Raw genomic sequence first — 14565 nt, 5'->3', positions numbered from 1 at the left:
ATTTGCATCAGATGGCAATCGTCGGATAGCTCTCGCCTTCTCTTATTAGGCTAACTTAAACATTTACTAGCTATACAGTTGTATCAAAGACATTTCTGGACTCTCTTTGTATCTACAAGTATCAGAAGTTGAAAAGTAAGACTACTAAGACGGGGGGGGGGGGGGGCGTTGATGGAGTGATGTGTATACGCAAATAAGATAATACAATAAGATTTATAAAGGGTACTAAATATCAGGCTGCATCAGTCCAATCGAATTTCTGCAAAGTGCCCTTTGACGTCGGCCCCCCCCCCCCCCAGATTAAAAGTGCTTCCGCCGCCCTTGTGTACCTTGCTAATTTTAATACATTATGTATTATTGAATTACGTACTATTTTAACTCGTTTGTTTTTTGGGTTTAAAAGTGATATTGAATGAGGTGTCTCAAGTTAGCAAGAGGCCAGGGAACCAGAATGAACGCTAGGGAAGGGCCGTTTCCGGCCATCTGGGGGGTTTGTAAAACCAAAAATTTTCTTGTACGCTTTGCGCCAACCGATGGTGGCGCTCCGCTCAGATACTTGTGCCTACAACTTTGAAAATCCATATCAATCGCAAAAGTGCTCCCCCCTTTCAAATTCCTGGCTACGTCGCTGATTACATGAACAAGGCAGATACACAAAGATTCCTTATTATTTACGTATGTATTCATTATCACCCTTCAATAATGTTATCACATTGCACGCATTGTTTTTTGTCATTGATCTAAATCAAATTGTATAAACTTATTGCATTGTTGTGGAGTTGATAATCGAATCTTCCTATTCAACGATGTTCTCAATGAAGAACTGCATGTGTCCCAAATATCAGACTTCCTTCATACCAACGAGTTGTTACAACTTCCTGTTTATACTCTATTAAGAACTACACTAACGTGATCTTCGTGGATTTGCAAAAGAAATGTTTAATGGAAGCACAAACACTGAGGGGCATTGGAGCATGTGACTTTGATTTAACGCAAGAAACCACTAAACTATGAAATTATGTTAAACCTCTCAAAATGAATACTCCGTGCGTTCCCCTTCACAAATTAAAGTATTTGAATGTTTTCAACAAAAAGTTTCTTTATACCGGTACTTTTTCACTGCATGTTTTATCATTCTTATTATGTTTTTTATGGCAATGTTTTAGACATTAATGCACTTGTTACAAAAACACAACAACAAGAGAGCACTTTTAATTGCAAAATCGGGAACTGGTAATTTCCATTAAAACATGGAGGCCACTTTCCATGGTTATCAGGATAGTGGCAAAGCATGTGCCCGATCAACCCCCCACCTCTGCCCCACTCAACCCTCTTTCACGGCTCCGTAGCCTCTGACACGGTAAATGGACACTAAGTGTCTTTATACATACTGGTGACTTAACCTACAAGTAAATAAACTAAAAATATATGGACTGTGGTGTGACATGTGGGGATTTTACAACACTCGTTTTACCTCTTTTTTCAGCGATCCGAATTGTTTGGTCATATCATTTAAAATTGTATTATTTTCTGGCAAAAACCATTAAAGATCGACAACACACAGATCTAGCATGTGGCCGATATGAATTAACCGGGCTGGTGGTAGGGGTAGAGGGAGGGTGTGAAACCTTGAACCTTTGTGATAGCATATTATTATTTTATTATGATTGCTAAGAGTTTGGTAAAATACATAAATGTCGTTAAAGAAGAAAATCGTTATAATATCACCCTCTCCTTACAATATGGCGACTCATCAAGCTAAGCTGTTTTTTAGTCTGTCTCAACTAAACCAAATGCCGAGACCTTAATACTAAAACCAGTATGTATTCTGTGAAAAGAATATTTGAGAGCCCTGCTAATGTGTTGCTCACTTCAAAATCTAAGAGAATGATACTGTGCATATACAAACCTATTGTCTGTAAGATTCCTTACTACAGCAAGTTGAGCTTGGCGAGCATGAAATGGAATTATCTGGATTAAACGGTAACAGATATAGTGCATAATATCCAAGTAAAATTATCAAGTCTAGCTCAGTATCATCCTACCTTATACCTACATTGCACAGCCATATATATATAAAACACCACTCCGGTTATATAAAGAAAATATATAGGTTACATACCTCGTATCTAATTAGCATAATAAACGTGTATTTACCGAACTGTTGCAAGTTTGTTTTAATTTAAAAGCTTTTTCTTTACAATCGTTTGTTTTCTGTGTCTATTCATTGAGTGGCTGAAAGATGCGCTTTGAAATGTTGCAATAATATATTAAATAAAGTAAGGGCCATAGCGGACACATCAACTCAATGTCGACATGTATGCTATATAATAAAAATATTGATTAACTTTAAATCATTTTTATTTTATTAAACAAACGGTTCTTGCGTCAATCTGTCCCCTGCTACAGCATTGACACGAGGCTTCCCCCCTCACACTAATGAGGCTGGTTACGTGACTAGTTTAAATATCAATAACGTCAACTCTCAATAATGTCAAATGTTTTATACAGTGACGTAGTAAGTATCAAACTTGGGAGAAACAACCAGTATCGGTAAGAAGTATATAACATAAGCGTTTGGAATTCGTTTCAATCTTTGTGTCAATATCGAGAGAAAACACTGGACATTTAACGAAGAGTACTATTTTAGCATGTTTTGTGTGAAGAATGGAAAGGTACAGTATGGCCTTTGATCATGTTCATATGTCATGGTTTTATTTCAATTGGACTTATTGGATCATTATGCTCCTCTTCTTCCCACTCTATTTTTAAATTTATCTCACAAAAATTACATTGTTTTATATTAAATAATTCGCAACATTTAGACCTAAACTGACGGCGACAACAAAAAAGCTAATTGCATGATGTTGATTCCGGGAACTACATTTAATATCGCAGATTTTATTGGATGCTTTTAAGCTTTCATTTTTAGAGTTTTCTATTAAGCTCGCACGATGTTGTATACTTTACTATTATTGTTTAGCTCATATGACATAAAACAATATGTTATGTGGCGGATTCCCCTAATGGATGATCGTAGTCACTGCTGTACACCTACTGACCTACTTAACGTATGTTTCCATGGTTACTTTGACACGTTCACTGACAATACTTGAGGGGTACAATGGGCACGTGGCTCGCGTTTACCAATTTCTATTCATTGACTTTAACTGGCTCGTGTCATTTTTTATTATGCTAATGAGATATTTACGGGAGTTCCAGGTGTGAATTCCTACTATTGAATCGCTTTAGAACATAAATTGTTGAATAAATCGTCTGTATAATGTAAGCGCTGCATATACTTGTACAGAAAACTATTGTAGAAGTAGAATAGGCCTACTGTGTGTACTAAAACGGTGATGATGTTATCGTGTGGAAACATGGAATGGATTTGATGGGCGCTCTGAAAACATACAAATGAATCTCTCTGAAGGAGTGGGCGAAGGGACGGGTAGTGGCGGGAACAGGTATAGGGTGTGTGAAAGGTTGGAGGAGGTTTAGACTAAACTAACTGAAGTGCATACTGAAGACGGGGATTAGGATAAAGCATTGATAGTCTAAAAAGTGAATAATCATAGATCTGTATTACATTTTTTTTTTATCATCCGACCAAGCTATATATATTGCCAACGTATAATACTTTTCACTGATACGTTTTCCGTGGTTACAAGTTACTCCTGGAATGGCATTGAGAATATGACATGCTGAAAAATTCTCATTTATATGGTATTACTGTATATTTTCCCCTTTTTCTTTGGAGTGTCGGGTGAGGCGGGATTGGGTGACTTAAATATTTCTTTCATTATTTTTAGTAACACGTAATACACTGTGGATCATATCAACTAATAACATTAACGTGAATGTGTAAGGATGGAAATGGGAAACTTTTAATGAGGTTGGTCTGAAGAACTAATGAAGGCGAGAGGAGTAGCTACATATTAAACTGAATATATTCGTTGTGTAACCAATTTGACTCATGAATCTTGTCTGAGAAAAAAACTAAAGTATTAGCGAGGTTTACGTCTCTGTCTATAAAACTACAATATATTCATAATAGGCCAATGTGAAGGAAACAATGGACGTGAAGAAACAAAGAAATCACAGGTTATTGATAATGAAACTGGAGATAATATTAAAAAAAAACAAAAAAACAACCGGTGACCGGAACAATGAGGGTGATGATAGGGTTAGGGTTGGAGGAGGGTAAAAATACATTGAAAAGGGAAACTGCGAAAAACAAAGAGTGTAATCACTGTTATAGCTGAAGGGGGTAGGTAGGGTAACAATAGATTGGTAAATATGAGGTGTCGGGAATGTATTGAGCGAGACCGGTGTTTGAATGGGTTTTTAGTGAGGGGTTGGGATTGAGGTGAAGGATTCAATTACACTAAATTGTAAAGGGCAAAGCAGGGACATCATGATCAAAACCAGTATCTCGTAATATTTATAGGAGGAATATTAAAATATTAAACAGTTTTTGTTCAAAGTTATTAATTACAAAAAGCTGAAGCTCACGATGAATTTTCAAATTATTGTTTACAATTATGAAAAAATTATAAAAATAAATATAAATTTAGCTTATTTCTTGTCAAATTTTATTTCAAACTATAAAGAAGAAATTTATATAGTTTTTTCTAACTGTGACAACTAAAACTGTTTTATTGGTTGATTGTTTGGTTTTACTAGAGAGTAGAGTATTAAAATCTGATCACATGGGTTTTTAAGTATAGATATATAGGTTGTTGCTATTTTATTGCAATCATTTTACTTCTTTTATATTAATAAAGATTTTAAATCTCTCTCGTTGAACAAAAATCTTAAATAGATTTGAACATAATTAAAAAACAAATATTTTGAAGGTTAAAACTTGAGCAGTCACATTTATGACTTATAAACTCAAAAACCGTATTTTGAAAACTCATTCGAATTATTAAAGTTAAACGGCCTTGTCTATATATTTCTTATTTTATCCTTATAAACATTCCTGTCATTTTAAAACCTATTTCTAGGTTAAATTTAAACAATAAATTAAACAATTTTTTTTAAACAACCCCCTCCCAACCTCCACCCCTCTCTTACCAACACTCTCTTAAAATATTTCCTATTCATCCATTATATTTTGTTTTATGTATTATAACATCCTACATAATTCCTTTTGCGATGACCTAATTATTCAAATAAATCCAACTAAACTAAATAAATTCAATTCTTGACATTAATATTACAGCATACTTTACATTCTCTATGGTTCGTTTAATATTGATAACTTTTATTAATTAATTTAATTCCCTGTTTAACTGTTATGATGATTCTAACATCTACACCGGAATACTTACTCCAGCTCCTTCAAGCTTGTACACTGTGAGGAGTAAGACAAGATGGCCGCCAACTCTTCATTAGTTAGTCTCCTGTTGTAGTCATTGATCCACAGCTCCTGGAGAGAACTCAGGATAGAGAGAGAGACCAGACTCAAGGATAAGGTTCAGACCAGACTCATCAACTCTAGGAGAGCAGGACTGTAGCCAAACACTGGAGATAGGAATCTAGAATGAAAGAATAGAGTTACTGATAATAAAGTAGATAGAGATAAATATATTGGATTTGGTTAGGATTAGAATAATTATTATGATATTATCAATAATATAAATAACGAAACAAAAATAAAGGAAAGTAAAGCGATAAACTAGGACATTTTGGTTGTGTTTATTTAAAGAAAGGAATTTAGTTAATGAAACGAAATAAAAAATTGATATTAAGGGGAGACAAATATTAACAGAAAAAATTAGAATAGACTAGAGGAAAATAAAGTGGTAATGTAGGATTAAAGGGTTAGTTTTATTGTTTTACAATTAAGTGATTAATTAAAGGTTTATAGCAAGTAAGGTTTAATCAAATAAGAATGTGAGGCTACGTATTGTAATTTATTAGTTAATAGGAAACAAATCTCAAAGACGGGTTGAGTATTTTATGAAAAATGGGTAATCAAGAATATAAATTAATATATCTCTTGAAGAAAAATATTGATCAAATTTATTTGTGTTTTAACTTAGAACTTTCAGGTGGAACATGTAATTTAAATGTAAATTTTAGTCACTAATGTAATAGGAATCATTAAAAGAAAGCTTCTTCTTCTTCTTCAACTAATACAAGGTTTTTAGGAAGTTGAATGAGATTTGTGAGAATTATATTTAAATAAAAAGGTTGTTTCTTATAATTAAATTGCAATTTAGAGAAGCAGATGTAGATCAAATTCAAGTTTCAAAGAGAGAAAGGTTGATGAGGCTTAAACTGAAATTTTAATAAAAAATTATTTAAAAATTGATCCAAATCCTACTATTCTGCTTGAATTATAATTATTTCCAATTAATACGATTTGTTTAAAAGATGATGTCTATCTGTGTTTTGTTATCAAATTCATGCCTAGGTTACGGTTTGAGTGTGACATAACTTCTAGTGGATGTTTTCGAAATGTAACTTTTTTCTTTCTTTGCGCTTGTAGATATTCCTAAATTGGGTAACGCTTATAGATAGATAGATAGATAGATAGATAGATAGATAGATAGATAGATAGATAGATAGATAGATAGATAGATAGATAGATAGATAGATAGATAGATAGATAGATAGATAGATAGATAGATAGATAGATAGATAGATAGATAGATAGATAGATAGATAGATAGATAGATAGATAGATAGATAGATAGATAGATAGATAGATAGATAGATAGATAGATAGATAGATAGATAGATAGATAGATAGATAGATAGATAGATAGATAGATAGATAGATAGATAGATAGATAGATAGATAGATAGATAGATAGATAGATAGATAGATAGATAGATAGATAGATAGATAGATAGATAGATAGATAGATAGATAGATAGATAGATAGATAGATAGATAGATAGATAGATAGATAGATAGATAGATAGATAGATAGATAGATAGATAGATAGATAGATAGATAGATAGATAGATAGATAGATAGATAGATAGATAGATAGATAGATAGATAGATAGATAGATAGATAGATAGATAGATAGATAGATAGATAGATAGATAGATAGATAGATAGATAGATAGATAGATAGATAGATAGATAGATAGATAGATAGATAGATAGATAGATAGATAGATAGATAGATAGATAGATAGATAGATAGATAGATAGATAGATAGATAGATAGATAGATAGATAGATAGATAGATAGATAGATAGATAGATAGATAGATAGATAGATAGATAGATAGATAGATAGATAGATAGATAGATAGATAGATAGATAGATAGATAGATAGATAGATAGATAGATAGATAGATAGATAGATAGATAGATAGATAGATAGATAGATAGATAGATAGATAGATAGATAGATAGATAGATAGATAGATAGATAGATAGATAGATAGATAGATAGATATTTATTTCGTCCATAAGATATGGACATTTGTCGCCCTGCAGCAAAACACATAAAAAATCAAAGTTTTAAAGTTACAATCAGAATACAGTAAAATATTAGTATAAACGAAACACAAAAAATAAACAAAAAATTTATGATCTAAACTTTCCAAACTTTATCGTTTCTTCCAATAAAATAGTACCATCCGCTTTTTACAATTTTTTACAAATAATATTGTTTTTAATATTGATTTTCAAGAAAGAAAAGGATATGAAAATTTTGAAAATTTTCAGTGTTCCATGTGGGTCACGGTAATGACAAAATGTGTATTGTTTGCTTAATTGGGATGCCTATCCCGACTCCCCAACCCATCCATTTTTTGATCCCTAATTCCTACGCCAATCAAGTGATTTGCCACATGTCTACATATGGGGTAGGGTGTAGAACATATAGGAGGAGGTACATCGTGTGGCTAATTTGTGTATATTTCTGATCAAGTGCATGTGAATTCATTGAGGGGCTGTATCGGTAAGTTTGCCTCTCCAATCCTGAAAACGGATCAACTCTCCTGTATGGTTTAGTACCCAATAACGTGGGTTCACATTCCAAACTTCTCCCGATCAATTTAGGAAGGGGAATGAACCTTTATGGTCAGACTATAGTTGGCGAACGTATTGGTGGTGTTGCTGTGGAGTAATTGAATACAATTCCATGTAGGGGGTTGTGGGGGTCCTCCGACTGAAACAATTCTGGGGCGTAGAAAGACTATAATTGTTGTCTAAACTTAAGGTTGTGCTAAAGAATACTAGTGTGAAGTTTGAAAATCGACTGATTGATGTTAAAATCACTATTGTATATTTACATGAAAAATCAGAAAATACAGTCTTGCTCGTCCAGTTATTCGGTAAATAGCCGTTGGGTAGGCATATTGCCCAACCAGTTATCATTCCTATATACAATGATGCCTGACAAAGAGGTACACAGTACAGCATGTTACCTTCATGTAGCCACGTACCACGTTTTAATAGCAGATGTATAGGTTATCTATGACTTGACCCCTTCTCAACCCCATTTTTAATATAGGATTTCAAAGGGGGGGGGGCAGATCCCAAATGACTTAGGTAGGGCCTACACTATTATGGAAAGGCCAGAGTGGAAAGAAGAATTTAAAAACGGAGGAGGTGTGGTCGTTGGCTTGTTGAAGGCAATCTCAGTAGCCCCGTCCCCTGAATTCTTCTTGAAAATTGATGTTAACTGGTCCACTCCGAGGCATAAATAGACTACCAATTAGGTCTAAAATAGGCTCCATACACCATGCAGTTTTGCCTACATGAACAATGTTTTTGTAAAGTCGTAAGGGGGGGGGGCGGGGAGGGGTGAACACCCGTAGCAGTGGCCTTCTTCTCAGCTGAATGTAACATCGCCCCCTCCCTTTCTATCCAAGTGTATAATTTTTCTGATTAATGTTGAAATACCAACATACTTTCATCTCGTCATTTCAAAAGTTTATAGAAATGATAAAATATTGACTTTTTTCCAAGCTTGTAGTAAAACAATATCCTGAAAAATGCTTAAGATGTAAGATGCTTAAGATGGAAGAAAAGTGTACAGTTTACATGAGCAGGGTAATGATTGCATGGTCGATTCTTACCCCACCCACCCAATCCTCCTCCTCTGCCATGAGAATGCAAGTGTTTAGGTGGATAATCTTCATAATGTTTCAGATGATCCCTTAAGGGATATTTTCCCACCAGAAAGTCCTTCATCCAGCACTCCCTTCACCCCCCAAACCACCCTTCAATTTAAATCACTACAAAATAAGACAAAACATATTAACAATCTAAGTTTATATATCTCAAAAGGTTGTGTCTTAGACTGACAGATTATGTGAGACCTCGTTGTTCAGTGTTTTTTTAATTGTAGTATCATCTCTACAAATTGTATCATAACTGTAGGTTTCAAGAGGAGGAAATTCTGATGTGATTTCTACATTATAGCCGTGGTCATCTCTAATCTTTCAAATCCGACCAATTGTAATGGTCATTAGACATCCATTGTTTCATGATGAAACAGTTTCATTCCCATTTGAGCACATAATGCTAATGAAGGCTTTCTGTTGTTACTGTCTCCAGGTTGAGTGGATATTATGTAATTTATGACAAGGTCCACCTATCCCATCATATGAAATAGTTGTCATGTACAACAATAGGTATTGATTATTGCACTATGACAAGCAGCAGTTTATGACGAGTTCTATCACACAAGACCATACAACACAATATGACGAGATCTTGTCGGATTCAGCATGTTATGTCATCTGACATCCTTCATGCATTTTGTATTCTTTTTATGTTCTTAAAGCTATTGTGCAATTCAGTAATTCAGAAATTCTGTTATACAGTAAGTGTGTAAGGGGGTGGGGGGGGGGGGGTGTCAGGTTGCTGTATATTGACAAAAGTTGAAATGAATTACTGGGACGGTTGTGGAAGCAAAGACAACAACAGTTATGTATTAAAACAGCCTCAGCTTGACACCGGTATACTGATTGCTTGACAAAAGCAATCCAGACCAGTAATCAGGCCTAACTTTGCTTGACTTCAAAGTAACAAAATTAGAGATTTGGTGTTAAAACAGAAAACCAATTATGTTAAAAGTACCAAACTAGAAAGTGTGCTCATCAATTAGCCTAATCCAAAGGATTGCAAACATGTTACCGAATTTAACCTCGTGTTTTGTGTATGGGTACATTTTCAAAAGCTGTTAAACTTGAAAATACTAAAAGTGCCTTTCAATGAAATAAAATGAATTTGCAGTCTATTGAGTATTTTCAGTGACACAATGTCATGTTAGCGATAGCTTGTATATCTGGGAGCAATAGAAAAACTGTGGAGTAAATTTTAAAAAGACATACTCAATAACAATGGATTTAATTGTTTACAATAAAACATATCTAGTTCTGATATTCTCAATATAGAATTAGTGACAACTGATTCTTATTGCCTATGTCCTTACCTCCTCATTAGGTAAATGTGGATTAATAAGTCTTGAGACGATCTTTGGGGTCACATGATGCGGATCTTGCACATAATGGTTTACAGTATGATGATGGTAATGGTAGGTGTATAATTATTGTATAGCAAAACTGGTAACAGTTATAATTAGATTTGAGTCTGGGTAGAAAGTGACTTTGTTACTGCCTAATCCTGCGGGAACAGTAATTGTTTGGAAACTATCTTGATCGTCAAATTCCCTAAGGGACAGAGGGGAAGATAAGGGCCTCAATCTAACATACATACACTATATATTAAGCACCGCATATCATACATTGTATTGTTTACCAATGTGTAAAAGTACACAGAGGGATGTATATGTTAATAAGCTGGGTCCACGTTATAAATAGGCAGCAAATAGGCAGTAAAATGTATGACAGGCTTTTAAAAATTCAATTTAGTTCATAAATTCATGTCCCCTTACTATTAAATAGAGTCACTTCAAACAAAACAAGACCCATGATACCCACACTAAGTCTGGTTTATATTATGAGGAGGACTATCCTTATTGTTATCTCAGTAACAAACTAAAGAATGAATGGTCACAAGTAGTTAAACTTGACCAAACCTATAGTACACAGTACATAGTAAGGCTTCCATTGGCCCAGTAGTTACGTTCGATATACCTTCTAACTTGAGTTATCACCAACTTCGATATCACACGACTAAAGTATGCTATTTGAATAAGGTTAGTTTTCTTGAAGGTAGCCTGTAAGCTCCTCCCAGTTTCTCCTTTTTCCATCCTTACCTTTCCCACCCTTCCCATCTCAGTGCTTCCAAAACTCAAGAAAATTGATGTCAAATTTAAATCTGAAGATAATATAGTATTTATGCCATTTGCCAATGAGCTGTATACTAAAGGATTACAAGTAGAAGTCTTTGTTTGGTTTACTGTAATGAGTGCATAAATGTTGTTGTCAGCGAGTAATACAAGACATGCACATAGCTTCTGGATCCTATGCATTTCCTCAGAGTAAAAACCAAAGTAATTCAGAATTCCATTTTTAGCCATTATTCAAGAGTGATGAAGGATTCTCGTAATGTGTTCTGTCTGAGATGTACATTATTTGCACTTCAATTATAGTACTGTTCATTTAAAGAGATATTTCCAGCAAACTCAAGCACATATGCTTTCTACATTGATTTCCTGTTGCAATACTATGGAAGATTTGGTAGAAAAATTCCAGCAATTGTCAAAAGTTGTTTTATATTGGGGGGGGGGGGGGTGGGGGAGCTTCAAAACTCTCGGGAGGTAACATGGAGTTGATCAGTAAGCACTACACGTGTTGTAAATAACTAAATGTTTTGATTAACTCAGATGCAAAACATTTTCCTAAAGAGCAGCTTTGAAATAAAGGCAAAGGTGCTTTGAAATATAATATAATGATATTAGTCCTGTGCTGTTAGCTATGTCAGTCCAACAAACACAAAAATAAAAACAGAGATAGAACAAAATATATATGCTGCCCTGGGAATACAGCTATATAGATATTCATATATACTTATTAATACATTTTCTCCAAGAAAGTGAAAGAAAAAGTCAAGTGGGAACACATCACTGCTGACATAACTTCCTTTTTGGATGTGAGTCTGCTGGGTCTTTACATAATAATTTAACAACAGTCAGTTTGTGAAATGGTAATGTTTTTTGTTGGATAGCTTCTGATCAAATCTACAGGCCATGTGTAGGTGAAGGCAGCTTTCCTTATTAGTTTCATAAATAACAACAAATGCACTTTTTAAGATTCTAATTGTTTAATTGTGTAGAGGTAACAACATTTAATAAAATTAATTACTTTGTGGTAGTATTGATGGAAGATTTCTCTAAAATGGGGACAGTTACTATCTTATTCCGAAATTATCAGTTTATCAGAAGACTTAATTTAGAAAATAAAGATTGCCCACATGCCTGGCAAGCTAAGTTGTTGTAGTATGTACCTTGGTCTGACCATGGATGTGTTTGAAATTGAGAAAACTATGAAGTATCAAGTCTTTGAAGTCATATGTACATGACCACCTGTAATGTTGGTATTGTTTTGACCCATTAATACAATAAATCAGATGAGAGCGAATGCATTAGGGATTCTCCAGGCATCTGCCCTCATTAATTGCTATCTTTAGATCTTACATCACCATATAACTAGTATTGCCGGTAGTCATAGCTTTTAAATAACTTTTGAATATGCATTAAGCCATGATGTGCCATGTTCACTGCTATCCTAGATAGACCTAAGTAACATTTTACTCTTAACTCTTTTCATTGCTCACCAGAAATTGTTCTAAACTGAACACTTTTAATGTTGTATACGTTGACAAGATTTCAAGTTGTATTACACAAATTTCGTAATAACGATGATTGACCCATCCTTAGGTCAAATGCCCTGCCCCCCGCTCCCACCCATCCACCAAAAATCAAATCGAGATAGAGGGTACAGCAGGGTTGCTACCATGTATTCGTGGGGACCTAAATCAAGATAAAAATCAAGAAGGAATGGGTGATTCCTGACTATGAGCAACTAATGTATATACTTTTACAATAAATTTCTGAAGTATACAGTATATGAAGATATAACATGTATATGCAGTTCAACATATACAGTTGATAAATCTTCAAGATTGTTTCAAGAGTGACAAAACATAGCACATATTTGAATCTATGTACCCTTTATTTTTACAAATATCTTGCAACAAGGTGGTCAAGCTCCTGGGGTAGAGCCCATGTTGTGACATTATACAATAAGGCATCAATTAGACCTTAAACCAGCCTTTCCTTTCACCCTTCAAAATGATAACAAGTCAAAGCACGAACTGTTTCGATATGACTTATTGACAGACTTATACCAAATGAGATGTTATTTATCAGAACCTGAGATATAGGTGTTCGTCTTTGGTTAACAAGATATTACAGATACAGGTCACTTTATTAATTTTCATTTTGTATGGAATGCACAAAAAATATTTCTTTCCAATTCTTGGTACATTGGTATGGTGCTTTGCTACATACTACAATCTTGCTGTGAACATTGCGTTGACATGCTACTGTATTGCTGTGTATGTTTTGTGCATTGAATAACAATGCAAAGCCTATTCACCTTGTTAGCCCCAAACACAAATTGTATTGATCCCATCACGAAATACTCAGTGGAAACAAATATACCTTGATTTTATCCATTATATTATTCATTGAATACATATATTGCACTAAGCCATTCTTTTGTTTTACAACTTTGAGAACCCAATCTCCAATAATGACAAATATTTATATTGTTAAGATTGCATAGCACAGTCACATACAGTAGTATCGAATCTGCTAGAAAAGGTTACATAATAGTAATGGCACTTTCTATCTTTGTAGAGTTTGTTATCATTCTTTATTCACGTTTTTTTTTGTAGATTCAGACGTACGTCTACTCAAGTCTTCAGTCTATCACTGATGTACTATCTAACGCTGACTTTCCAGTAGAGATGACTTTTCTTGTTTGTGTGAGATGTGCATTTTTAGCATCTCTAAGTTAATAGTCTGATGGATTTATATCTTTAATTGGTATGGTTTCTGTTAAACCCTTCCCCTTGTGCCCATCTTTGTTTCATAATTATTTTTCTTCATTTATGATTTTTAAATGCAACAGTATTCCACATTTGTCAGAATATGCTATGATAGTTCGCTGACTAGTTACTTAAATGTGCTATATTATTTATTTTAACCGTAAAATGTAATAACTAAGTTACTATCTCTTTTTTTGCTTTAGGGGGGGGGGGGATGAGATGTTGGCATGACGTGTAAAAAGTTGTGCTAATATGTGCATGTGATTAATGTAGTTATGCTGTATAATGGGTTGATTTGCATACATGGTATGTATAATGAGTGGATTGGCAAACATGGTATACATGTATATTGGGTGGTTTGGCATGTTTTGGTATAATGTGTGGATTGGCATACATGGTATGTATAATGGATGAATTGGCATACATGGTATGTATAATGGGTTGATTAGCATACATGGTATGTATAATGGGTTGATTGGAATAAGTGATACATGTATAATGGGTAAATTGGCATACATGGTTTGTATAATGTGTGGATTGGCATACATGGTATGTATAAT

The 14565-nt window shown here is 34.1% G+C and overlaps 1 protein-coding gene across 2 annotated transcripts in view; it reads right to left on the bottom strand.

Annotated features, from left to right (window-relative positions):
- Window positions 1-14565, bottom strand: part of LOC139954923 (NLR family CARD domain-containing protein 4-like) — a 38140-nt gene that overhangs the window by 11424 nt on the left and 12151 nt on the right. For both annotated transcript variants that reach the window (XM_071954915.1, XM_071954913.1), the window contains exon 4: window positions 5337-5543. In XM_071954915.1, coding sequence (XP_071811016.1) covers window positions 5418-5543 — 126 coding nt within the window. In that variant the 3' untranslated portion in view covers window positions 5337-5417. The remainder of the gene's footprint in view (window positions 1-5336; window positions 5544-14565) is intronic.

The sequence above is a fragment of the Apostichopus japonicus genome, chromosome 17 (assembly GCF_037975245.1).
Source record: "Apostichopus japonicus isolate 1M-3 chromosome 17, ASM3797524v1, whole genome shotgun sequence".
NCBI classification, from domain to species: domain Eukaryota; kingdom Metazoa; phylum Echinodermata; class Holothuroidea; order Aspidochirotida; family Stichopodidae; genus Apostichopus; species Apostichopus japonicus.
This window is presented reverse-complemented; position numbering and strand designations above follow the sequence as displayed.